General features: G+C 37.7%; 2 protein-coding genes across 12 annotated transcripts in view; one reads left to right on the top strand and one right to left on the bottom strand.

Annotated features, from left to right (window-relative positions):
- The window catches only part of KCTD18 (potassium channel tetramerization domain containing 18), a 14,781-nt gene extending 4,100 nt beyond the window's left edge, over nucleotides 1–10,681 (top strand). For 5 of the 6 annotated variants that reach the window (XM_090144247.1, XM_031601199.2, XM_031601198.2 and 2 more), the window contains 4 exons: nucleotides 561–754; nucleotides 1,895–1,989; nucleotides 2,429–2,531; nucleotides 4,370–10,681. In XM_090144247.1, the coding sequence (XP_090000373.1) occupies nucleotides 561–754; nucleotides 1,895–1,989; nucleotides 2,429–2,531; nucleotides 4,370–4,895 (918 nt within the window). In that variant the 3' untranslated portion in view covers nucleotides 4,896–10,681. The remainder of the gene's footprint in view (nucleotides 1–560; nucleotides 755–1,894; nucleotides 1,990–2,428; nucleotides 2,532–4,369) is intronic. The other variant, XM_090144248.1, reaches the window with a different exon arrangement.
- A 737-nt stretch (nucleotides 10,682–11,418) lies between these two features.
- SPATS2L (spermatogenesis associated serine rich 2 like) overlaps nucleotides 11,419–27,870 on the bottom strand; it is a 73,045-nt gene continuing 56,593 nt past the window's right edge. For all 6 annotated transcript variants that reach the window (XM_031601195.2, XM_090144231.1, XM_031601194.2 and 3 more), the window contains 5 exons: nucleotides 19,596–19,654; nucleotides 16,408–16,517; nucleotides 15,754–15,856; nucleotides 12,242–12,465; nucleotides 11,419–11,917 (listed from right to left, as the gene is read on the bottom strand). In XM_031601195.2, coding sequence (XP_031457055.1) covers nucleotides 11,519–11,917; nucleotides 12,242–12,465; nucleotides 15,754–15,856; nucleotides 16,408–16,517; nucleotides 19,596–19,654 — 895 coding nt within the window. In that variant the 3' untranslated portion in view covers nucleotides 11,419–11,518. The remainder of the gene's footprint in view (nucleotides 11,918–12,241; nucleotides 12,466–15,753; nucleotides 15,857–16,407; nucleotides 16,518–19,595; nucleotides 19,655–27,870) is intronic.

Below are 27,870 nucleotides of genomic sequence, written 5' to 3' on the forward strand. Positions count from 1 at the left end.
ATTTGTTAGCAGCAGGTACTAAAAGTATGCATGCACAAATTAGCACTTTTTTTTTTTACCTCTTCAAATAATTCTGAGATTTAGGATAAAAAATTCTAGAACTGATAACACAGTCGTAGCCGTCAAGTACTCAGCTTTTCCACCACTACATTACAGCAGCAGTTTAAAGCTAACTCTTATGTGCAAGTCTGCTTTGAAAACTTGTGTTGTAGGAAAGACATTGTATAGTTCTCTATAGTTCTTCAGTTTCTCCCTTATTCATCTCCTTTTGAAAAGCATAAAGCAGTTCCATACTTTGAGGTTTTTATCAAATGGAGGGTTTGCCCCATCTTCAGGTATTCCTGTTGCCTCTCTTTGAATTTCTCCTACTTGTTGGACATTCTCTGTTATCATCCAATAAGATATAGTGCTCACAATAGCCTAGATAAACTACATCCTTGATAAACTTAAAAGAGGCCACCAGTTCAGTTAAGAAAATTTCAGAATGAAAGCTTATAAAACTGAACTTAACTAGTATTAATATTTTTGCTTTTTGGTTTTATTTATTTTTTTTTTTCCAGGCTTTGCTGGATTTCTGTGATTCTTATAATTTAATCTGCACCAAGCCTACAGTTTGGGTTCTGCACTATCTCAGCACTTCTGGGGCAAGCTGCGAGAGTAAAATTATTGGTGTGTATGCCACAAGGGCTGATGGGACTGATGCAATTAAAAAGGAGCTAGGAACAAAAATTCACAGTAAGAGCATCTACAAAAGGTAAGCTGACTTTCAAACTCACGAAAGCACTATGGAAAGACTATGAAGACTTACATATCATAATAATACCTAAATATTATTTTATGTGGCTAATATAGCATTATTGCACTATAAATCACTGGCAGGAATGAGATTATTTCCTGCTTTGAAAACACCCAGCTAGCATAATATTTAGATTTAACAAAATGAAGACTAAGCATAAAGGAAAAGAATTAAAGCTACAGAAGGTCATGAGCACACAGTTGCTCTAAGATCTCAGTTGCTATTTCTAAAATGTCTCAACCATTTAAAATTACGGTACAATTTAGGATGATAATTACATCAAGTGTTATCAGTGATATTTACACCAAGAATTATCATTGAATCCTGAAAACGTCCCCCCAGATATTCATAAAGCTGGATTTGTGGGGTTCTATTTTGCTGTCTGCTATGACAGCAGTTAAAAATATTTAACACAGCTTTTCTGAAGATGAAATTATTGCAATTCTTTAAAGGATGTGTACATTTCAACAAGTATTAATGCATTTTTACAGTAGTAATTTTTAGATATTAGTAGACCTGTACTACTTCCAAGTGCCTGGAAGCTATTTGTCTTTCCCTTGGTCCCACAGTACTGAATCAGAAGTGTAATTTACTGTATACCTTCTGAAACATGATTAAGATAGAGCTTTTGATATTGCATCATGTTTATAATTAAGATACATATTCTCCTAAATTTAGGCTGGGAAAATGAATATCTATTCTGAGATGTTTGGATACATAGTAATTCAGGTATTTGTCCTTCTACTGTGTTTTCCCTTTGAAAATATGATTCATAGTTAGAAGAATAAATTTTACACCATTAGTTCTGTAATTATTTTTTTCATGGACATCTGTTCTTTCCTGAATACCTTTTCCAGCAATAGGCATTCACAGGTGTGCAGACAACAGGAGAGTGGCAATTTGAAACTCTGATAGAAATGACAATGAAATCTAAGTAACATTTTCTTACCCACTTTCCAAAACATTTACTACTAGATCCTTTCATAGTTGGAATTTGGTAAAAGAATAATAGCTGTAACACTATTTCATCAGTGTAAAATTTTTGGGGTCCTAGGTAGATTTACCATATAACTGTTACCTTACAAACAATGTTTCTAGAGAAGCTGGAAATAATGTCCAATACATCTGGAGCTATTACTCTGAAGCTGAACTGAAAAAGATGATGGATGCTTTCGGCACCTGGGAAGGAAGAGGTACAGTATTAATTCTTTGCTTCTATTTCAGTATTTTTTTTTACAGAAAAAAAAAAACATTGCCAAATATACAATAATAAAATCCATGGATGTTTCCACTAATTCAGTATGTGACACATACAAGCTCCAATAGAGTGGTTATTTGAAGGGAAAACAAAAAGTTTTGATTGATGTTCTAATGAGCTGACGTGAGCTAACATATATGAATAGATGTAGCGAGAGCCATTGCATGCAAGAGGTGATGGAGACCCTGAGCACTCTGGTGGAAACCCTAAAGGCATGCTGGTTGTAAGCACGGGTACTTGTCAGCATAGTTTCAAAGCTGAAATTCTACATAATAAAATACATGCATTCATTTAATCTGGTGGAGGTACACACAATACTGTGTTCTCTCTGCTCAGTGATACAATCAGTGATACAATGTCCCTTTGAAATGCAGGTGTCAGCTACTGGAGAGTGCCCCAGGAGCTCATTGAATGCTGGACTCTTGAAGAGCGCTCTCTGAAAGGCAGTTTGCATCATATGCCTCCAGTTCATAAAAGGTACTTTGACCTGCATAGGTGGCTTAGCATGAAATGGAAAACAGCACAAAGATATATATATATTGTGTGTGTGTGTAATTTGAGGTTCTTTGAATAGTTATGTTTTCTTAGTTGTTCCTATTGACATTTTCACGTAATATATTCACTGAGAGCTCATAAGCAGAACTGATCTTGCTATCAGTAAATTACCTTTTCTAGGCTGCTGAAATTCTATTCTACAGCCTTTAAAGCATCATTTAAGAGTGGAAAGGAGTCATTTCAAAAAGTAGAGAACAACATTAGCTAAATGGACTAGCTAATTGAAACTTTTTTAAAAGTTTTAAAAGTTTTTTTTAAAAAGATTAGGTGATTTTCATGTTTCTAAGATGCTCTACTTTTACGCTAGAATATTTTCTTTCCAGTTCTATGGTCATACTTCTGACAACACTTCCATTCTCAATACATTACCTAAAAGCAGCATTCACAGATGCATCTACACAGTTGTCTGAGCCACTCAACAGCCATCTTACTACTATCTAAGGAGGATCCTGCTTACCTTATCTGTCTGGCCATGCTGTCATTTCAGCAGCAGCCACAGAGCCATGTCAGCACAGTGATCCAACTGAAAATCCCCATCTCCCCATCATTTTGGGATACTGTATTCTTTGCTTTTCATAGCTCATTAAGGAAGAAGCATGACCACTGGACTGATTGCCAAACACATATATTCCTCAACACTCCGCTGCAACCTTAGCCTTTTTATCTCCCATTTCTCTGCTTTGTCTTCTCTATTTTTTCTGTACCCAAAAAGCTGTATTAATTACCTGCAGTAATCCTTGTGAGAGCATATACCATCTTGAAATATTATTGTGAATTAATCTAGTTACTGATTACATTTTACCTGTACTACACTGCAGCTGTTAAAACACCAAGTCTTTGAATGCTTAAGTTTTCCTTTTTGTTTTAATAGTTTTTTTGGTCTAGGATGTACAGATTTCAAGAACACATTTTTACCTTAGGGCTCTGAAGAAAACCTTCCTAGATTCATTATAAGCACTTGGTTATTTGCAGGCTTTCTGCTTGAAGTGTCACCACACCTTTCTAAGAGTAATGATAAGAAATATTACACTTTTACATTCTTTCTCTCTTGATATGGATTCCTGTGGCATTTCACAGATCTTTTGAAATCCAAAATGCAAGCACCCTGAAAAATGTCAGTGCTTCAGTAGTGTACCTTACTCTGTTCTTTAATGGTTCTCTGAGTTACTTAAAAATTACTCTCTACTTTAGACAGTTAGAGTTGCCATGAGACTCCATAGGTTTTCTTACACAGAATTTTTATCATTTTTTTTGGAAAAATGGGTTATCTTTAATTGTTTAGAAAGGGAGGGGGAAGGGAGAAAGGGATATTCTTTTCTCAAATTACATGATGTAGAACTATAAATATTTTGTTTCTGTGCAGCTGGGTCTTGACACTTTGGTAGATAACTCAAAACATATCAGATTAACTTTTACTGAATTTTCTATTGGGTGAAAACTGTAGTGCTTTAATATTTTCTGTCTGTAACTCCTCCTGCCTTCTTTCTCATTCATTTTCACATAGCAATTTGTGCACCGTTTCTTACCAATTTTAGTGTGTAACATGACTTACAGAGGTAGAAAAGATTGCTGGTACTATTGATGCAACGGCAAGCCTGACTGCTGTGATCAACACAGATTGAGAACAATATTGATTGAGAACAACCAGCAAAAATTAATAGAACATCATATTTATGCATTCTTGATTTCGTAATTCTAAAAAAAAAAAATTAACTAAAATACATAATCTGTTTCTTCAATTAAGATCCTTTGTTTTACAGACGCTTAATTGATTTCTCTGAAGTGGAAGACTACATACCATGCAAAGTGGGTCCCAAGCCAATTAGATTCTCAGGTCCCTCAACAAGTACACATATCAAAGTCAAGAATTCAGCTTCATTAAAGGTAGCTGCTTGCAACACTTCACATTCTGCAGTAACTCTTAAACGACCAAATAGTGAAAATTTGATACTGCACAAAGTAGCTTCTAAAACTGTGTCCACAGCATGCATGCCAGAGCCCAGCAATTCCCAGGTGCCCCAGCAGAGTGCTGATGATGAAGCATCATGTCAAATGACTTTCAACACCTCAACATCTAGAAAACCCGTAAGCAGCCGTGCAGTAAAGCTGAAACGAACTCCACTTTTTCTCATGACACCTTCTCAGTCATCATCTGTATCCAATAAAACAAGCGAACAGGATAAAGCTGCTGCTGAAATTCCTACTACTTCGACAGTACTAAACAAGAAAGAACCAGCTGTGTTAGCAGAGAGCAATAAGCTTAAGAGTAATAAAGTGGATGGATAACATTGGACTCAGCCTGATAGGCTGTGTAGCTTGGGAACATCTGGCCTAAGAACAGCTCATCATCCCATGTTGTCAGTTATTCAAGGATTTGGTAGAAAATCATGGTGAAGATAGTGAAGAGTTAGTGAAGAGCAGAGGGAGAAATGAAGTGTATTTTCTGATTTTATTTCTAAGTATTTTTTAGAAGTTGGGAGGAAGAAACATGGCTAAAAAACCCCCTAAAACACAAAGCATGCTTAATATTATGGTGTCTCCTTCATATTTGTGTCAGGCTGTACTACTGACCTTTTAAAAGGAATACATGCACAGCACAGAAGACAATGTGCTTATCAAATTCAGTTCCAGTTAATTTCCTTAATCCATATATTTCAAGTAGGGGAAAAATAGTAACAATGAGTACCAGTTATTAGATTCAAGTTTGTCACAAGTGTGCAATATACTGAGTACTGTAAAGATTTCATTTTATTTTATGCTGGATGCACAAATAATGGTATTTGCAGTGAGGAGAAGTTACCATTTTATCATTGGTAGCAATTAAAGGGACCATCTTTACATGTACACAGAAAATTGATAAACAGGAAGGAAGAGCAAGACTAGGGAATAATAAGGTAGTTTTTCCTTAGACCTGAGACATATGTACTCTAGTTTCCTACTTGTCCTTCTTGTCCTCCCTTGTACTAGGGTGCATTTTCAGCAACAATACTGAAGAACTCCTGTATGTTTCTATCAGCAAAGGAAAGTAGAATTTGGCTCACTTTTTAAAAAATCCTTTGGGTTGTTTAAACCAATGCTGTTTACGTTTCCCAAAATTGGCTTCATTTTGTGCAATTGTTTGTGTATGGTTGGGTACTGCTTTGTTGTTGCTAATAATTTTGCAACACAGTAAATACAGCTGGCTTTAGATGTTGCGAAGTCCTATCGCATTGCCAAAATGAAATGTTCTTACAATTTGCTTCAAGTCTTTTGTGTTCTAGGTTATTTAGAAGAAACCACATTTTTAGGCTTTTCATCATAACTGCAAGGACTTGAAATTTCATATGCAAAGTAAAAAAGAGAAATAGCAAAATTTCACATACTAACATCTCTTTAAAGAGACATTTTGCCATGAATGAGTTATGTAAAGGTGAGAGTATTGTAATTTTCTGCTATTTACATGTATATTAAAGACCTGCCTACCTTTAAAAATCCTTAAGCTACTGTAATAAGCCTAAAAAGTCAATTTTCCAGTTGTTTAGTCCTCACTTTCACACTATGTCTAAATAAAAAAGGCTCTCCCTATCCCACAGAAGAGATTCACTTAAGACCAGAAAAAGCAGAAATTAAAGGAGATACTAACAATGAAACATATTCTTTGAGCATGCAATTCATCAACACTATATATACCAGTCTGATTGAAAAGCAGTTTTTAAATAACTACCTTCTGTGCGACTTTTATTTCAGTACTTACTGAATAGCTGAGCCCTTTACTGCATCCATTTAGGTCCTTTTACAATGATTCCTCTTCAAATTTGGGTGAATTTGTAGGCTTCTTTCAACATCATACAAAAGCTCACAAGTCTGGCTTCTTGCAGATAAGACTAAGACTGATCCCTCTGGACTTCCTAAGCCCGTGCTAGTTCAGGGTTTGTCTAATCATTCTAGTAGTACAGTATTTTTCATGTAACATTCATATCATTTGCATTCCAGTGGCTTCAGTCTTATCTTTGTCCTAGACACACTGACTTGTAGTTTAAAAAAAAATTACAAAATCACTCCCTTTAATTTCAGCAGATGAAATAATGAATGAAAGGGGCTGTGGTGGGAAGGTACAGCAAGTTTTTTTGTTTAGAGACTCGATTTTTTTTATTGGATGAGAAACAAACATGGCTTTAAGCAAGCACTTTTGTCTTTTTATTTTTAATCCCTGTGAAGCTTGCTAACATTCTGTTGTAATGGATGGACTGATTTTAAACAGCTTTATAAGAGCTGAACCTTCAAGGTGACTATAAAAGCTTTGTCTATATCCACCCAAGGCCTTTTAAAGTGTAAAATTAAATAGCATTTAATCTTCTGTCTGGGAGGCAGAGAGCTGAAAACAAACCTGCCCATCCAAGGATTAGTCAGCTCTTAACCTGGCTAATAGACTGTTCTTTTGAGGCCTGGAACAAAGAGCAGAAATTCTGCAAGTCTGAGAGTTTCTTGCAGGTTAAACCTTCCTCAGATCTGTACGATCCCAATTTTCTTCGAAGTCCACAGTTTTCTTAATGCTACACTCATCCGCCTAAAAGAGTTACCAGCTGGTACAGTCAACTGAAGTGATTATGGCTTGTTTTGCATCTTTGTACAATTGCCACTCATTATAACAGAGACCACAGTTAGAAAGTTTCTTTGCCCTAGTAATTTAATAGCTGTGCTCTGAAGTGTAACATGCATCACACCAATGAACTTGGATGCTTGTCTCTTTCCCCTCACAAACACAGTCAATTTTCCAGTTGTTTAGTCCTCACTTTCACACTATTTCCAAACCATTTATGATATGGCATAATGTAGAAAAATACAATTCCAAATTAATTTCCAGAAAATTACTTTTCCATGATTAAGTGCCTATTATCACCAGGATATGTTTCAAATAGTTGTAATTCTATCTGTACGCTTCAGAGTATGGAGAACTCATACTTGCCATAACCAAGCAGACATTATTTCATCTGCTAGGTGCACATGTTAACACTGATTCTCAGGGAGACTTTTCATCAGGCTTGTTTTCAGCTAAAGAGCCACAGAAACACAATGCAATCAAATAAGCTTCTATGAACTGGGCATTAATTCAGAGATGCTTCTCTATGAAATACAGCTCAAGTTACTTGTAAATAAAACAACTGACGATTCTCTCAAGACAGTGTTGACTGTTAACACACTGACTGCTCCTAAGAAAGCTACCTCTTTCCTTCTTTCAAGCTGTTCATATTCACTCCTTTAAATCCACTTAAAATGTTCAGATAATAAACATTATGTAGTACAAATCTTACTATGATAAAATGGAAATGACAGCATTATCCAGGAGGTAAGAAGATTTTGTCTGTTTAATTTTCAATCTGTGAAGGACAAATTCTCACCTGGCAACAATGGGAGGCCAGTTGTACCATCAAAAACTTGAGAGTGAAGCTATCTATTCCATAGCTGCAGTTAAGAGTGAGAGTGTGGCTAGAAGTAAAGCTCTGTAAATATGTGGAGGCAAAGCCCCAAGAGATCTAGATTCATTTTGGGCAACAGCTTTTAGCAGAACGTCAAGCAGCAGAAGCAGATACAGCTGATGTTACAGACCTCTGCTCTTTTCTGAGTTTCTGTGTACTTTCTACAGAATTCTATTTTTGCAGGAAAAAAAAAAATCTGCCTGCTTATACCAGCACTTATCACTGAGCTGAGTAATACTTTGCAAATTCACTGGACCACATGCATCAATAATTTGACCATATTCAATGTTGTCCCTTTCCTATACTCATCTCTTAGCTCATTCTAGTTTCTGGTACAACATCCATGAACATTTTTAGTACAGGTTGTTCAGTCGTTCTTGATACATCCCAGTCACTGCATGAGGAAAAAGACTCACCATAGGAAATGCCATCCATCCATCCAAGCTCAGACCAGGTTGCTTTCCTACAGCATACAGCAGCAGGATCCAGGAAAGGAGTATACAAACTAAAGTACAAACTTATCCTTTCCAAAATTATTAGTTTCAGTTCTAGAGCAACATTTCCAATGGCTTTAAGCCATTTAAAAGATTTTTTTTTCCGAACATCTTAAAATCTTTTAAAGTTTTGCTTAATATAGCTTAGCTATGTTAAATTACATTATCTTTCTAGTTTTCCAGCCACATATCTGGTTCTTTGTTTTGCTGAGTTCTCGTATTAATCTCAATTTGATAGTAAACAAAAGACAAAAAGATTGAACCCATTTTAAAATACCAGCCCTTAAGATGTGTATCTACTTTCAAAACAGTGGGAATTCCACATTTCAATGATGCAAAAAAAAAAACAAACCTGTACTTGTTTTGCAAATTAGGGGAAACTATTATTCTCTAAAAGGACTTGCTGGCCTTAAAGCCAAGGCTTGTCCAGCTCTTTATTCTCTCACTGATCCCTGTACAAAACCTGTACATTAAACGTATCACACAAAGCTAGATCTGTAATTTGAAGATAGAAAGTTGATTAATTAAATAATTATATGTATAGTGAGCAGTAAAGCACTCCAAGAAAATGGCAAATAAAATTCTAGCAGAAACATAAAAAGATAAAGGGATACTATTCTAACACAGCTATGTTTTAGAGCCAGCCATTTAACATATTTAAAATGTGTACTACAATACTAAAGCATATTTACTGCATCAAGACTGCAGAGTCCCCAGAACCAGCCAAATCCACACTTTTATCTCTCATCAAAGAATGTGTGTTTGTGTCACAGTCTGAGGATAAATGCTTCCTCTCACCTGTTAGTCCTGATCTGTCATGTACTAAGCCTCCAGCACAGCAAAGAGAAGCTGGTATTGAAGAGCACAAGGTGATCCTGTTGTGCTGAGTTATGATTTATGTTAGATTTGATTTGTTTTTTGGAAGTCTGCTTGTAAGGAAGCTGACTTATGGAATAAGAGAACTTCCAATAAACCTGTTAAGTGGAAAAGCTATAAGGAAGGAATAAAAGTCATTACAGATACATCAGATATTTTTAGGAGGAGGTACAAGAAGAGATATAAGTAACTTTCAGAAATTGTGCAAAAGCAATATAATATTGTTCTGGTGTAATACCCATACAGATACTGTGATTACATCTCTAACTATGAAGTTACAGTATGGCAGAAGACAAATTTTGAAAATACACTTTTCTGGTGGGCGTGCACAGCACAGAGATTCTGGAATTTCAGCTCCATTTACTTAAAACATTCAGCCTAAAAGCTTGATAGGTAATTAACCCAGATAGGAGAAGGGTTTGCAATGCTAAAAAAAAAAAAGCCAGTGTTTACCTATGAATACTTATTCTATCACCACTATTCCAGAAGATGAGCTATTTGCCTTGTAAAATCAGGTTTTACCATCATTCACATGTAGAAAACTGCACAGGTATCAAGAGAAATAATCAAAATCGTTTATAAATAAAAGTGGAATTCAATACAAAGAAAGTGTGTAGTCAGCTCATGGAAATTAGGCAGAGGTAACTGGCAAAAAGCAATAACCAACAATAAACGTACAAGGTGTCCAACTCTTACTGACCTCAGTGGGAAACAGACCCTTTTACACTTCTCTGATTCTGACCCCCAGGCCTCTAGTTCATTTTATGTCATGTCTGGAGTCTTTACTGATTATTCTGATACCTTAGTATTTTCAGTAACAGCTTTTAACATAGGTTTGTCCAAGATTAGCTCTTCATGGGAAGGTGCTGTCCTATGCACTTGCGGCATTGGAATTTGGCCAAAAGCAAAAGCCTGGTCCAAGCCAAATTCAAACCAAAGCCTCCCACTGACACCAGCTGAACTAAGCAAATCTAGTTTGAGTATGATCACAAGTGGTTAGGTACTACAAGGCAGCAAACACCAGAATGTTTTAGAAAGAAGATTTTAATTTTTTTTTTGGAAGAAACAAGTTTTCTGAAATACATAATCAGAACATTAACACTAAGATTTTATTTTAATAGAAAACTCAGAAGGATGTGCTATCTGCTCAAATATGTACCTCCACATTCTGCTGCATGTTGCTGTAACAAATTTATTAGTCATAGCTCTCATTAAGGACAGATGGTTCCTACAGCAAAAAATATAGAAAAATAATCTGGATTCAAGTCTAGAACACCAGTGACTTTTCATATGCAAAAAAAATAAATCCAACTAGTCATAGAAAAATGGCTGATAAGGATGGAGAATAGGACTGTGCATCTGAATAGCCATGACTATATATAATCTAAACTTGAACGAAATGAGCATTTTCATAAAAATAGTTTGTCAATGAAAAATACCAATATGTAATACATTTAGTACAATTTATAGGCAAGTCTAAAGATTTCAGTTTATGGAATAATAAGCTAAAATCAAATGTGCTGCTTTTTGAAATGTTCTTGTATGTAACAATACTGTGTGCATACAGTGTGCATGCATGTGTATGTATGTATGTGTGTGTATACATGCACACAGATACATGCACAGAAATAAAGAGGTGTATAATAAAGACTGCAGAAAAATTCTAAAAGATTATCTGATTTCATTGCATACCACAGCACACAGGTGCTCTGGGATCCTTCTAACACAGGCTGCTCTAAAGAACAATACTGTTGATTGTATAACCACATATCTACAACAAACCTTTTGCTATTGTGAATTTAATTCTGAATTTATTTTTCCAATCTAGATTTCATTCTTCTAAGTAGTATATGCTGCTTTGGTAAGATTCTGTATTGTCACAACAAAATAACTGTGAACATATTGGGCAAAGCTTTGAAAGTATAATTAATTTTGATAATTAGTAAATAACGAAGATACCAATAACTTTTAAGCAGCAACAGATTTAAAATGACTGTGTTCTGATTTATTTCCTTCACCAACAAGCATCTTGAGGAAGAAGCTAAAATGAGAATATTTTTCTGCCTGCCTTCACTGTGAGATTTTAAGCCACCAAAGTCACAGCTGGCACTGAAAGAACAGTGGTATCAGCAGAGACCTCCATCCTTGCAGGGCACAAATTGCATTGCGACACCCTGCCAACACCGCCTCGGAAAGGCCTGTGATCTGTGGTGTCTGCTGCATGATGCTTCCGTCGGTTCTTTTCTGGATGTGTCACATTCTCTGTGGTCCTTGCAGTTGCAGACTGCTCCTGATTTTTCATAGCTCCTTTATTTTTAGGTCTGAAATTGTTGTGCTGCTGTCTTCTGTGTTCAGACCTGGAGCCACTCCTTACATTATTTTGATCTGCCTCATTAGTGGCACCTTGTGGCTTAAGAGATCCATTGAGACGGACGTTTTGGTGCTGTGGGTTGAATCTTCGTCTTTGACTAGAAGGCCCACTCTACTCAGAAAGAAATTGGATAATTGTTAGGCTGAACTCTTCCAGTAATAAAATACAGCCACAGGAATTAACAAAAAATTGCAGAAAAACATTATCAGAGTAAATAGAGAGAGAAAATAGTATTGAAATAGTTTTGATATAACACAAAAACTGAGCTATGGCTGTTACATCTAAGTAGCCTGTAAATGTTTCCATATTTTTTTAAATTGTGAATTAAATATAGACTAAAAACAAGTACTTGATTTTGCAGTGAAGACTTTCAATAATGAAGGTTCTCCTGATATTTTTGACACCATTTAGTTCAGTTTATAACTGGTTTCTTACCTGCTTATTTGTTGGAATTCCCTGGGGAGAAGATTCTGTAGGATTGGAAGAATGATGACTTTGTACTCTACTAGTGCTGGCTGTTTTATTATCAGAGTTCTTGGCATTACTAGAGGACTTCCGAGTGTGTGTATTTTGTTTGCCAGTTGTTGCATGTGAGGTCAATGAAGACAGCACCGAACTACATGGTGTTCTTGAGGAATAATTGTTCTTTGGGTGAGAAACTATAAAAATAAAAGAAGTATTCTCTATTACCAGTTAAATGATCAACATCTGAGGCTGAATTCTTATCCTGCTCACAGTTAATTTTTGTAGCATCGATCAGTGAAGCTAGATAACTAGGTCAGAATTAAATCATATTGTTTTACTTTGAAACTGCCTCATTGTTAAGGATTGCTTTTGACAAAAAACCCCATGTGGAGGAACTGCACTAAAATGGAATGAGGCTGACAAAAGGCCAGAACACTCTGGTTCCTGTGGACTTGTGCTTGTGCTATATGGCTTATACTACTTTGTCCATTTGTACTGTAAATGTGAGAAATTACTTTCCTCGGTGCAGCTATCTGAAGAGAGCTACCTTGCTAGCTGGAAGACAGTTCAGCTTGTGATTACACCTGGAAGCTTTTGAGACTGCAAGTTGGTTTAGCACTATTTAAGAATAAAAAAAAGAGTTGTGCAAAAGTTGGAATTGTTTCAAAGCCCACAAAGCAAACAGCTAAAATAGACCCACTGCCTATTTCACTAAAATAGACAACACTGTAGTTCACCAAACTTTTTCACCAACACAAAGTACGAAAGCCCTGCTGACTGTCAGCCATGGGCTTTGGTCATCCAAGAAAATTTCTCAAAATTCCTGGCACATATGGGTTTGCTTGTGAAATTATAACCAGTTAAGGTAAACCCACGTGTTGTCAGGACTGTCCCCTCACACCGCTGTTCTATCAATAATGCCTCTGATAGGAGTCTTCAGGCAACAAAGGAAGAAACATGGGAAGGAAGAAAATGGAATGCCATTAACTCTACTGCCTGAGGTCAAAGGAAGTTGTGCCTGAAGATGCCACACACAAATCTGATTCCAAATCATTCACTGACCATGGAAATTGAAGAGCTTGCAGTTTACATACATACCAACCAGAACACAAGTAACAGCTACGAAAGCTTCGTCAGTATTTTTTTAATAGTTTTCAAAAAAGAAAAGATAGTAAAGAGCAATAGACTCTCCAAAGAAATGGTTAACAAAGATACTTCTGTACCATGGCTATCTATCAAACTGGAACCGAAATACACTAGTCCTTTCACACAGACCAGGGCAAAGTAAGCACTATCAAGAACCATTTAGTGTTCATCTCAGTATAGTCCTGCTTTCTACTTCTTAGTATTTTAAAATCGGAGAATTTCTTAAGCAATTCCATATATGAATGTGAAGTACACCAAACAAATCCTCGATTCCTACCACTCTGCATTTCCACAAGCTCTTTGAGCTGTCTGCTTCTGTACAGTGGTGCCTCAAAAAGGAGCCTGAGTCTATTGAAGTAAAGCTCTTGATCTTAATTTGTGGTTTTGATTTTCCTGATTATGTAATTTCTCTGTTTTTTTCTGGCACAGATGACAAACTAGAAAAATGCACCTTTGTTTTATCTAGTAGGTACTTCCATTTTTCAACTTTTAGGACAGAGAATGAAGATGTGAAGTAATTTTAGCAACTGAGCATCATCTGCCATTTTGCTGGGTGGCTTTTTGAGGCTGCTCAAATTAGCTAACTTAAGCTAACATCAGAGATTCTCCCACTAGGTGTCTTCTTCACAAGAACAATGCAATGATCTGCACAAGGAACTGCACTTTCTGTCACAAGGTCTGCTGTTACTGAATGCTACTGCTCCCTCTTCCCTAAAACAGATTGCCTTACACAGAAGCCCATATAGAAATTGAAGTGCTTGACATAAAAACATATTCTTAACAGAAAAGATGTACAATCCACCAGCAAGCATTCTGGATAAGTGTCAGTCCAATTACTTTTGTACTCCTTTGTCCTTCATGGTGATTTTATGTCTCTAAAGCACTCCTGCTCCTTGTGCTAGAACATGCCTACCTTTGCACAGGACTGGGGGTTTTGGTCATTGCTGGTGTTAAAGCTTTCAATAATGGCTATTTTTTAGCTACAGGCCTGGTATCATCTCCGTTTGAGGGGTACTTGCATTTCCTACGTATGGTATAGATGTCACTGTATGGTGCTTCATACAGTGACATACTGAAGGATGCTTCAAACAGAAACACTTGAAAAGCCCCTAGCAAAGACATGCCAATAGCATTTATCTCTTCTAAAGTCACTAAGAGCAGATTAGAGGTTCTCCAGTCACCCAGTTCTCTCTCTATCAGCTGAAAGATGGCACTGCTTCCCTGCTAACAATTGTTCTTTGAACTTCACTCAACTTGATTTCTATAGGCCTATATCTGAATATGCTTAAACAACGCTCTGCTAAGATGAAGTATAAATAATTAATTTCCTGAATTAACTACAGCTGGAAGTTATTTAGGAGAGTAGCTGAATGAGAACAGACCTGGGCCTAGAGGATCTACAAAGAGTTCTGCAAAATCAATCCTTATGGTCTAACAAACTAAATCAGCTTATGCCTCACAGGAGTCAGCTGTGGAATCACAAGACTGTATTAACAGACTGATTTTTTTTTCTTTCTTTTTTTTTTGTTTCTAGTAACTCCTTAGAAACACTACTTATTTCCTTCCTAAAATTAATTTCCTTTCACCAAAATGCACTAGTTTGATATTGTGTTAATAGTTTTTCTCCTGATGGAATATCATACAGGTGGTGACATGGAGCAAAGCATCATAGCATTTACTTTTTGGGGAGGATAAAAGCTTGACAAATACGAGAAAGAGTCTATCTCACATTTCATGTCAGGAACATGATACACAGAGCAGAAGATGAATATGAATTTTCAAGCAGAAAGGCAGATGGTTTCATAAAAGTTGTATTTGGGATTACCTTTGCTCCTGAAACACCCACTGAATATTCTTGTACAGATAGAAACTCGCTTCCTAGCAGGAAATAGATTAACTGATCTCAGATTATGATCTGATTAACTGATTATGATCTGATTAACTGATCATAATACTATGCTCACACAGAGAAGTTTCCAATTTACTAGTTATTCATAAGTAGCTATTGAATTTGAGGTTTTTACAGTTGACTTTCCATTTAGACGGAAAACTCCAGCTGACCTCAGTAATATCTGAAAATCTCTGACAAAGAAGGCAACTGTACACATGCAGATGGTCTGTGTAACACATGTACACTGTGTATAGTATGGTGTAAATTGTAAAAGCGATGTGTGCGTGCTCAACAAACCTCCTGTGTTGACATACCATTCACATCAGACTTGCTACACACACACTTTGGCAGTAGACATGCCATTACCTCTGCCCAGTATTTCCTGGACAAGTATTTGGAACACTACATTCTGAGACTGTAGGTATGATAAACCACCAACACTTACTCTCTCCACAGAGCTGAATTTGGGTCTTCAGCTGTTCTGTGTCACAGGAAAATCGGGCAGACCTGCCCAACTCTTCATCATATTTCCGTTCACTCACAAAGTGCTGCAGAAATACAGACAAATTAAGGTAATTGGCATTCTGATAGGAAGACTACATAGATGGTACAGAGACCAATCAATACTTATCTTAAGTCCACTTTAAGGCTATGCAATCTCTTGACACTGTTCTGTTGGCAGGATCTTTATGCAGAATCAAAAATTTTTACATCTTTACCAAACGACACTTCTCACAGCCCAATAATAGGTGGATCTGTCCTGCATTTTGGAAGTGGGTCACTTCACTGGGGTGCGTGCATTTGATCAACTCAATCTGAAGCTATCAGGTTTACTTGTGAACTGGGTCTGATAAATGATACACAAATAGCAAAACTCTCCACTGCTCTGCCTCTGAAGGGATACCTTACACTTCTCTGATAGCATATCCAGATTGCTCGGAAGCCCTATAATTCTTTAATAAGGTATGGCTTCCCCACAGAAAGCTAGTTACCCTTTGGTCCATAGGAGGAATGAGCAGCCTGGATACGTTAGCATGATAGCACTTTCTTCGCTTTTGTGCAGACAGCTCACATGCTTGAGAAAAAGTGAATGCCTGACCTTAATTTCAGCCCTGAGTTCAGACAGTTGTGCTTCAGCCATTTGACTGGCTAGGTCTGTCAGCCTCTTCAGCTCTTCAGCTTTCTTCTGCCGAGCAGTCAGGATTTCCACTGTCAAATACCAATAGTCAATAATTAATGCTATGAAGTTGAATTTATCTGTAATTCATTATTCTTTAGGTTTCAACACTGTACCACAAGAGAAACACACGCACTCCACACTTCAGCCGGACAGAATATGCTGTGCTGCCTGCACAGACAATCAGTGTATTTAATTGAACTGCCTGACATTTGAAAACTATCTGAAAACAGGATAGCTTCCACGAAGTCAAAGTTAAACCAATCCTTCAATGTTTAGACAAAGGGGGCAGAGACATGCTGTTCCAAGTCTTCCTATGCCTTATTCTTAAGCACAAATTCAGGCATCCTTTCATTTAGACATTTTACACTCCCTGAAGCCAGCAGTCTGTTTCCAAAGAAACGTTCTGTTTTACGTATACAGGGGCTTTATAGCTCCCCTGAAGGAAAAAATCTGTACATATTTGGTTTACATTCAAATCACTGGCACTGCAATTTTGCTTTTCAAGTACGTAAGTGGCAACTGCCACTTCTAGGGCAAAGCAGTGTTATAAACACCACCACTTCTAGGGCAAAGCAGTCTTACAATGGCCAACAGTTCTCAGGAAAAAATACTAATTATTCACTACTGTCCATATGTTTTGTATAAGGAAGTGATGAATATTTACACTTTTACAGGAAAAGATTAACCATGCAAGTCCACTTACGTTCAGAATAATGTGACATATAACAATTTTGGTGGAAAACTGCAAATTCTGCTACCTACACGGTGACTTAATGTAAAAGACTGATTCACGGCTGGTGGAAACAACACCTATGGCAGGGAGGAAAGACAGCACCTACATATAAAACACTAGTAATCATAGCCTTTTCAACTGTAGCCTCCTGTCTATAGCTTATGTCTATTGATATGGTAAGTGGGTGGCAGCTGCTGCAAAGTATCATAAAGCCAGAGATTTCGTTACAGATACTGAGACTTTCCGGCCTTCATTTGCCATAGAATTCCAGAGCTGTCCTGGCAAGTCTCAACCAGTTCATGCTTTATAATGTCATTTTTGCAGGATAAGAATTTATTTCTTAACCCAGTAGCATTTATTTACTGGACGGCAGCTTCCTCTGGAAGTACAGAATGGTCCAGCAGGTGCAGGGAAGACAAGAGTACTGGCTGTACAGCTGTATGGGAGCAACCCCATTGTGCAATAGAGGAGCGTGGATCACACAAGGTAGAGCTCTAAGGCAGGAGGTGGCTACAGCTCCCTTCAACCTGTTGATAAACCTCTGCCTACATTACTACTTTTGCTAAGAACAGGCATTTATCTGTCTTTCCAGCTGATTCCTTTTTGTGGAATACAAACTACAAGAATAATAAATGTTTGTTAGATCACATGAAGAATTTAATAGTTGTTTCTCTTTGCCCAGTAGTTTTACTGTTTATTCTAGGTGATGATAATACTGTTTCTCCCCAAGGTCAGCACTGCCTTTGCTAAAGTGACTGCTCAAACCATACAGTCTCATTTCCTACTGACACTTAGAGTGAGATGCCAGACAAATACCCACTTGCACAAAAACTGGAATTATCATGTTTGGAAATTTTCTCAGTTTTGACAGTAAGTGCAAGATTACCCACATTAAAATAGTCCTCCAGAGCAGCAAAGGGATGTGAAAATAACAATGTTGGTTAGAACGTTAGAGTTCTAGAAGAACTTTCTGCCTAAAGTTCTGATGGCACTTTATAGGCCTACAATAGCCTTGAGAGACAACTACACAGGCACAGAAGCCATCTAATGTTGTGTGTTGAGTCACCATGAAAGCAGGGAAACTAAACCTACCATGCATGAATACAGCACTTACGTGCCTGTAGATAAAAATTACATTTACTTTCCACAAAAATGGCTACTGTCCCTTGCCAAAATTAATGAAGTGGCCATCATGATATCATCATCCCTGGACTGTGGATTTTCAAAATGTATTTTTGTTTATGCAGTTGGATCCATGTCTGCTGATATCAATAGGACTTTGCCATTGGTTTTCCTGGAAATGTGCACATGCTCTGAAGCTGATTATGGCAGTCTTTAGAGGTAAACAGCATGTTTCCACCCACAATTCCTCTACATGTTAGCATCAGAAAAATCAGCACACAAAATTCCAAACCTAAATTAAAGCCAATTGCTGCAGCAGCAACTTGTTCTTTTTAGTCTCCATATGCATACAACTGTAAGAGACTTAAAGTAGCAATGTAACAGTATACATTTGTGAGCTCAGTAAGAGTTCTAAATACATGTGAAACATTTAGGAACACTACCCTTGAAAGGGCCTTACATTCACAAACAAATGAAAGAATTATATGCATACACGTCAGCAGTGTTTTAATATATTAGGCAAAGTATCATTCTAACAACACTTGGGTTATTCTTTAGTTCCATGCTTAGCTTTCTCTACGGAAACATATTCCCTTGCTTACTTGTCAATGAACGCTATGTCTCTGGTGGGTATAAGAAAGATAATATGATATGCTAATACATGTCAAATTGCTTTTCCCCCTCCAAACCATATACATACCTTACCTACTTAAGAAACAGAGGTGACGTGAAAGCCTGGAGTCAGAACAACTCTCACAGATTATTAAGAAAAATTCTAGTAAACATCTGGGTTTTGATTTATTGTTCTAAATCACGAGCATGATTACTACCCCTAAAAGGCATGCAAAACTAGAATTACCTGTTCCTCTAGCAACTTCCAGCATTGTAACTTACATATGACGACAAGCAAGCAAAAACAATGGTTAAGAAATCAAGAAATCAAAATAAAGTTGTGAACAAATTACAGAAATAAGGGAAAAACAAGAGTACCAAAAATCTGTGTTAAGTCAGTAGAAGAAATATATAATTTTAATCTAACTTCATGTAAATTTTTGGTTTACTTGAATATCAAAATACTGAAGCTTTGCTATACAGACCTTATAAACAGAAACTACTCCTTAACCACTCGAGAATATGCATATAATGAAAGATGTGAGAATGCTGAGAACAGAATTGGTACATTGTGTGGTTTTCTGCCAAACAAGTATTTACATGACTATACCAGAAGTTCCCTGACATGCTTTGTACTTACTGGCTTCTTCTTTAACTTTGTCAATTTCTGCCATTAATGACACTTCTTTGTCTATGATGCTGAAGAAAAAAAAAGAAAGGAAACCACCATTTAATCCATGCCAGAACTCCATCAAGATCAAAAGAAAAACTACACAAAGACTACGATCTTAGTTATGGGAAGTAATAAATAAAAAACATTTTAAAAGTAGAAGCTGAAGATAGGCACAATCACTACAAAAATTAGTTATTATCAGTGCATGTTAATTTAACCAGGCACTTCCCTGGTCTGCCTGCGTGCCTGCACAGATGTGGAGGTCAGTCCAATTTACCTCTTCTGCATTGCCTGGGCACCAGTAGCCATCAAGGGACAAAACAGTCCCTTTTCTAATTAAGTCAGATACACCTCTGCTGCTGCTCAGGTTAACACAGCTTAGATTTCAGTGCTGTACTGACAATAAGACTGAAATAAAAGCATATGGAAAGGGCTATTTCTCTTCCTATAGAGGTATTTTTGCAAAGTTTGTCAGAGTAAGCAAGAAAATAGTTTGTGATATGAAGAAGCCTAAAAGTATTTCTGTGAGAGAAGTCAACGTCCTCACCCACCAAAGACTGGGAATGAGTGGTTCCCCTTTTACAGGGCCTTCTGAAGATCTCCTAAGCTTTTCCTTTCATATGCCCCTAGCGTGCAACCCCAGACAGCACTTCTGGTCATCAAACTGCAAACTGATTAGGTGGGTCTACTGAGAGTAGACCAGGTCTGGTAAAACATTTGTATCACCATTACAGCAACATCATTTGGTGAAGTACCAACTGTTTTCCAGTGGGTAGCACACTGGTATGCCCCAGCAGTTTCCCCTCACAGAATTATTCTTAGCCATATTCATGACTAAAAAACACTTCCAACATTAATGGTTCTGTTTGCCTAAGTGAGTAAAATCAAGGAACTGGGGAGAAACTGCAAAAAGTTGATAAAAAATCCAGGCTCACACACAAAGGAATAGTGGAGTTCTCAGCTCAATAAAATCATCCTTGAATGCAAACTTGTGCACCCAGCTGAGGATACCAGGACGTCAAGACATAAAAACAGCCACTTGAAATTTGCTTGCTTTCAGAGACAAACTACACAGTATCTCCAGAATATAACATACTGAAATCTGACACAGTCATGGCAGGCAGAGCCAGCCCAAGATCTCTGAACAGCATGTCACAAAAATCTGCTATTCCACACGTGCTTTCAGCACCTAATCTGTATTTCAAAATGGCAGTATATACTGGTGAACAGAGAGCTTCTTAGGATCAAGAAAGCAAAGATCCTATGGAGTTCAGTGGGCAGCAGTCAAGGACAAAAGACTTGTGGAGAGAAGGATGCACAGGCTGTTGACTTAAACAGGGCAAGATTAAGGAGCAGGAAGTGTAGGCGACACACGGCAGATACACAACTGACTCAGCCAGAAATTCACCAGATAGATCATGTTCAAGTGCTATGCAGCCTTCTTGAACACCTTCCCATAAATTAACAAAGATCATGCAGGAGGTTTGCAACCAAAGTTCTCCAGAGTTCTATCCTCCGGTTTTACCAATCAACTATGCCACCTTCACAGTGACTCCCAAAAGCCAACAGCATTCTCCAGTCATAAGCATTAATCTTGAACTCCAAAGAGTCAGGTGATAATTCAGCTCTTTAATCTGAATGGATATAGCATTTTCAGTTAATCTTTTGTAATCATATGCTACAATAAACTTCCTTGGCTTCCACAGTAGGCAACTGAAGCGAGTTGTGCAAGTTCTCACTTGGTATCTATCTCCCACAAGGACTGTTATGGTCTTCATTACTTTCCTCCATCTTCAAAAAGTCTGCATATTTTTGCTTTTGCTATTTCTGTTACAAAAGTGTTTCCCTAGTGTACCCCCACAGGTTATATAAAATTTTGGCTGGAAAAAATATTCAAGCAACAAGCTTACAATAGCAGAGCTCATCAGAATTGTATTTTGGCCCAGGTCATTCCCTGACTGTCCTCCTCTGACTCCAACAACACATCCTGGCTAAACAGCTTGGCCACTAACATTTTATTTTGATGCCAAGTAAAAACACTTTTAATACCAGAATAAAAGCAATACAATTGCTATGATATATTTCTCATATTTTATAGTCAGATCTCATCTGTTACTAGACAGCTTTCCAGCCCTAATGTTTTAGCGTGGTCTCTGATGAACATTTCAGGAAAGCATTTGGAAGTTGAAGCAGGAGAGGCCAGGACTGTGATGACTGACAGAGCAACAAAATCTGTAGGTACAAACAGACATAAAAAAATACAAAAAAAAAGAAATAAAGAGAAAAAAAAAGTTTGGTGCCTTCGACAGTATCAGACTTGTTAACATAATATAATAAAATTTCTTCAGACAAATCTTCATAGGGTTGCCTTCCCTGAAGAAAAAACAGCTGTATTACCTCATTCCAGCTGAGGACACAGATTCTCTCTCCACATTAGGAATGGAATATACTAGTTCTCATCTGGAAGCGTACAGCCATATTTCTCAGCATGGAAATCAAACTATCATATATCATGGAATAACGGAGAAAATTAATGTTTTCTCTGAAAAGTCATAAGCCAACCAGCTCTAGGAAACATCACATTTCCTCTTAGTTCACAGAAGGGTCAATTATTAAGGAAATTGAGTATCCACAGAGCATCTTGCCAATTGTTCACCAGGGGTGAGCATCCGTAGCTTGAAGCACAGATTTCAGCACCATTTGATTTTAATAACAGATGATTTTGATGCGAGTTCGAGAAGACGACAACACTACCGAAGGAACACAGCAACAAAGAGCCTTAGCATAGAGAACATTCCAATGTGGCAAATAGGGCCAGACACAGGAATTGTTTGTGCTTTAAAGATATGAGATGCTGCTGGAGAGATAGCATTGATTATGAATCACTTCACATAAAAGATTCTCAAAGTAAGAGCCTAAGCTTCCTGCTCTTCGTTACACGGACACTGATTGTGCCTGGGCTTACATGGGCTGCCAGTAGTCACCCTAGCATGTCACAGAGAAAGAGCTGCAAACATCATTTCACTGCCGTAAGTTGCCAGCTCAGCAATGATAGGGGTAAATCATGCTGACAGCTGCCTCATTTCACACTCATACTCAGAACAAATTCTAAATTTATTCTGACATTAGTGGAAACAAATTAATCTCTCTCTAGTTTGCAGCATGAAATTTACAGCATGTATAGTGAAAGAGATTCACTTGTGGGTTTTCAGTCAGCTGCAACGCCACAATTTCAATCATTTTAGTGGAATTTTAATAGCATTCCTTCAAAAGTAACTGTTTGAGATTGCCAAATTTATAGCCTCATTGATGAGAATCAGAAGGCTTCACAATACCCAGAATACTCTCTTTCCTCTTCCCTCTTCTAGGCATCATACTAAACCCAAGTGCGCCTGAACAGTCAGGGAAATAAAAAGGCTGAGCTGGCATGGAGGCAAACATGTTGATGCAACTCATAACAGCAGACAGAGATGAATGGCATAGCAGTTGCTGTTATAGGTGCAATTCATATTATTCTTTCAAAGTTTCAAGTTTTCTCCTAGAGGTGCTTACTAAGCTCCATTGCTTCCTTAAAACAAGCATCTTTGTACACAGTTTGAGAATTATTTTTTTTTTTTTTCTGAGAAAAACATAGCTGTCACATTCTGAAGGACTGAAATAGGGGTCTTCATCTGGAAGGACCCACAGGTGGTCTTAGCAGGTGAGGAGCTAAAATCATGACACAGAATTTGAGTCTTCTTTTCTTGAGGAAGAGAATGTGACACACTGTTCTCCAGTGACTTTGCTCTGGCCGTGGGCTTTGGAACAGACCCCAGTAGCACCTCAAAGCTGAGTTGGTTAACAATCTGCTGATAACTCAAGCAAGTTGTAAAATAGTATGAGAAAAATTAGTACTGTCATGGACTCAGCTATATCCAAGCTGAGATTACACATGAATTCAAGCAATGCTCAACTCTATCCAGGAGATCTGATTAGCTTATGGTTCATTCACTACCCTTTTTTTCATGTATCCATTTCCCTTGTAGTAGAACATACCTGATCCACAGGTGAGTGAAAAGACAACCACAAAACAATCTCTACTCGAAGAGCATGTTTTACAGAAGAACTCACATCCCAGTCAGCAACTCAGAACTGTGTCTGTCAAATGCTAGCACAAAGAACTAGAACAACATGATAAGAATGTAAATATAAAAACAACGTGATGAGAATGTAAATATAAAACCAATCAGGTAGCAGGTGATTACAGGCTTCGTAGGAATACTGAATGGCCGTGTTTCAAGACTGCGGAAATGATACATGAAGTTTCCTCTATAGCACTAAACACTGTAAGAAAGGTGTTCTTACAATATGTGTTTTGCAATGTCTCAGTAAGCAATATTCTTCCAATATTAGCTCAATTGTGTTTGAATGTTCACAGTCCTTCAAGGTTATCTGATCTCTGTATTAGGACAAGCACAATGTTTACACAGCAAACCACATTACATGAATTTTCATTCTGATCACAAATACAATCTGCAAACAGCTAAACAAAAGACAGTAAATCAATTTCACTGGAATTCTTCCTCTCTATATGGCACCATCTGGTAATAGTAAAAGAACCCCAATGGATTTCAGTTCTTCAAGTTTGTTATATATTGCTCTATATCTATCTTTGCTAATATTGTTCTCTCCAGCAGCCAGCTAGTGTAGTGGTTACTGGTAAAGCCATTATAATTATATCTCTATTTGGATTTTGCTTTGTAGATCTCTTTACAATCAGTTAAGAATTTATTATCATAAAAACTTATTTAAACTTGAAAACTGACATGGAAAGGCATCTTGTAAAATAACACTTCTAAATTTTGTTTATTTACAAATGAAGTCATTATCTTAGAATTTTACCAAACTTCAAAAACTGTATGAGTTGCACCATGGCTTGTTAGAAACTGGCAAGTTTTTACATTATTTTATCATGGATTTCTTTCCTGTCTGAGTCTCAGTTCTGATTCAGTTACAGGTATCTCAGCATTGTACTGATTTTATACAGTTAGCCAAAATGCATTTGGTATGGCAGAAGGCTGTAGCTCCTGTTCTAGTGCTCCTGATATTCAGGAGAGGTAACTTTCCCAAAAACATCCTGGAAAGTCACAAAGAAGGGAGAGGTATTTGGCTCTTGGAATCTATTAACGTTTTTGAGATTGTTCCCTTTATGTATTTATTAAGTCAGATTTCTCCTTAACACGAAACTGAGATCAGAAAGGGCATATTCACTTTTTTTTTCCCAAAATAACATCCACAAAAACGACACAGCCCAAGAAACCACATGCTCACACTCTGCAGGAAAAAAACGCACCTAAAAATGACTAGATAAAAAAGACAACATGAGGCCACACAGTATGAACAGGCAATGAGACAGTGGAATCTACCTTCCCAAGTATAGTAAAATATATATATATATATTATAATTCCCATAAGCAAGTATCTGTAAAAGACTAAGAGGCCAGGAAGGGGACTATGAATCTCATTGTTTCAAGAGATCCATCTGTTCCCTCCACTAATACTAAGCCAAAGAAAGTAATCCCAAACTGCTGGAGACAGCAAGAAAAAAGCAAGCACAAGCTCCAGCTGCTGTAGCTCTGCAGGCAAGTGGCCAGCCTCAGGCCAGAGCTACTCTGCGGTCCTTCCAGACCCCCCAGGAGGTGAGAGTAAGGCTGGGGGGCCTAGGTAGAAGTGCTACTCTTTGAAGGTACCTGAAAACAAAGCTGGGCTCCAGGAAACCTAAACTTTTGGTAGAATATTTTTCCTTTCTGCTGACAAGGTTATGGACTGGATTACATGATTGATGAGCAAACAAACTGCAAGAGGATTTGAAAATCTCTTTAGACACATAAGGACTACAAAGTGTCAGCTGAAGGACAGACACATAGAAAACTAATGAGGACTGCCTGGAAACGCAGGGAGTAGCACAGAAACTCAACTCAGTGTAAAACAATACCAGCCCTGGCCTTCCCAGGCATCTGCCCATACTCTATGCTACAACACCTCTAATGAGGAAAGGTCTTAATCCAGCACTATTGAACATGGACTATAGGAAGCTCAAAACCATAATCTTTACAGTTCACCAAGTAAGTGTCCCAGTAAGAGAATGACACTGTTCTGCACTTGTGAGCACCAGCAGTATTGCTTATCACTTGGCATTGAATTATTATGTCCTCTTAAATGACACGTTCCCCCATTTAACTGCTACTCTGCTTTTATTCTGAATTAGACAGCAGCAGCAAATTTGCTTTACCTTCTCCAGACATTCAGTATATGCTTCCTTGAATGCATCTGAATATATATTTAAATTGTTAGCAGTGCCAGAGCCCATTTTTCTTTTCCAGTATTATGCCAGAGATATTTTTTTACCCAGACTATGGTGAAGCTTTCAAGTCCTTTTTGTTCTTTCATGGTGCTGGTTTTCCTGCTTTTTATAAACCACTGGACATACGACAGCGTTTGAGATGCAACAAGCAGAATAGACTTGTCCTTCTTTGTTCGGGTTCTGCACACAGAGTAATTAAATCTGTCTCTCACTACTAGAGTGCTTTCCATTTGTGGTTGGAAGCAGACTGTATGGACGAGTGGCAGATGTTTCTTTTCAGTCCTCCATATGACTGTGTGGATGCCCAATATGTACAAATGATTTGCTGGCAAAAGGTGCTATGAAGAACAGTGGCTCCGTTTGTGCTTTACTCACTTCACTCAGATTTCCTGGGGCTCTCTTTCTATCCCCAAGGTGACTATTCAGTCTCTCGGTAGAAAAGTGAGAACACAATTACAGCATGAGAGTTTTAACCTTGGCAACAAATGCCTCAAACACGATTGAGAGGGGACCTCGCTGAGTTTTACTGATCCTCCCTGCAACTTAAATAGTTTGTTGTTCTTCTCTTCCTTGTCCTACCCTACTGTATGATGTGGCTGTGCTCTGATATCTTCTGCCTTCAAACAGTAACCAGGGCAGCTTATATTCTCACTCATACAGAGATGCACCTGACGCCCACACCCCTCAGCCTGATTGCAAGGAGCAGAAACACTGAGCAGAAACAGGCAGAACTGTTAGAAGGATGTTCTTCATAACTTTCAGGTACAAGTCCAAGAAAGAGTGCCCATTCAGGTTGCTCTGCTTATCTCTTAGCCTTAAGGAAAGCAATACCATAGTAGACTTTGCAAAAATGGTGAGGAAGTGTGCCAGGTCACAGAAGAACACCAGCCAGGCACAAGCACATGGGTACATAAAAGATCTCTCACAGAGTAGGGGCAAACTGCCCCTGTCTGGTCGTGTCTATATAACATGCTGTGGTATTTTATGCTGGGAGTAGCAGGATTCCCCAAGAACGTTCAAAAAGCTTTGTAATCACTACCAGAAAAAAGATCAGATATCACTGTCATGCTTATGCACTTCCCTGTTCTCTACCTATCCTTGCTTCTGGTTACTGCATAACATTCTGGGAGCACAGTCAGCTGAACTGCTTCATTTTCCCTTGACAGACAAATTGACTGTGCCACAGTGAAACTCCCATGCCCAAGGAGGGTTATAAATGTGCAGGTGGCTGAATACTCAATTATCTTATCCTCACACTACCACTAATGATGCACTGTTCAGCTTTTAAGTAGGGAAACTGTCATATGCCCAGGAATACCTTGTTGAATGTACGAGGTCTGAAGCTAAATGTATCATTGAATCTAGTGATTTCTACCTGAAAGCAGTGAGTTTATAGCAAGTGGAAGCAAGTTTTGATAAATTAGGTGCTGGAGACAGCTTTTCCCATCTTTTTCAGAGATTTATTTTACAAGGTCATATTAAATATCCTAGAACTGTTTTTAATTTTTACCAAAAGTTAAGTAACACATTTTGCAGCTTAAACCAATTTATCTCTTCATGTATTTGAACAAAAACTTGAATACCAGACCTCTATGCTGCTAAAATCAACAAAATCCACGCTGAAATTTCTGAAAGCGTGTCCTCACATCACATTCTCCTTATTGCATGTAATGCTGTGCTACACAAAATGGCTTTGTAAGGCCTGAATATTTGGAGCACAGGTCTGATATATTCTAGAGATTCTGACAGACTCCACTACAGCACTTAAGTACTAGATCTGCTAGGAGGTGGAACTAAATGAAGTTTTTCTGGTTATTTTTCATCATTTTGAGTCAACTTGATTTTACACGGTCCTTTTGGATCATTTTGTCGCTTTTTCTATTAAGCTCACCTATTACG

This window comes from Phasianus colchicus, chromosome 7 (genome assembly GCF_987193195.1).
Source record: "Phasianus colchicus chromosome 7, bPhaCol1.hap1.1, whole genome shotgun sequence".
Classification (NCBI taxonomy): Eukaryota; Metazoa; Chordata; class Aves; order Galliformes; family Phasianidae; genus Phasianus; species Phasianus colchicus.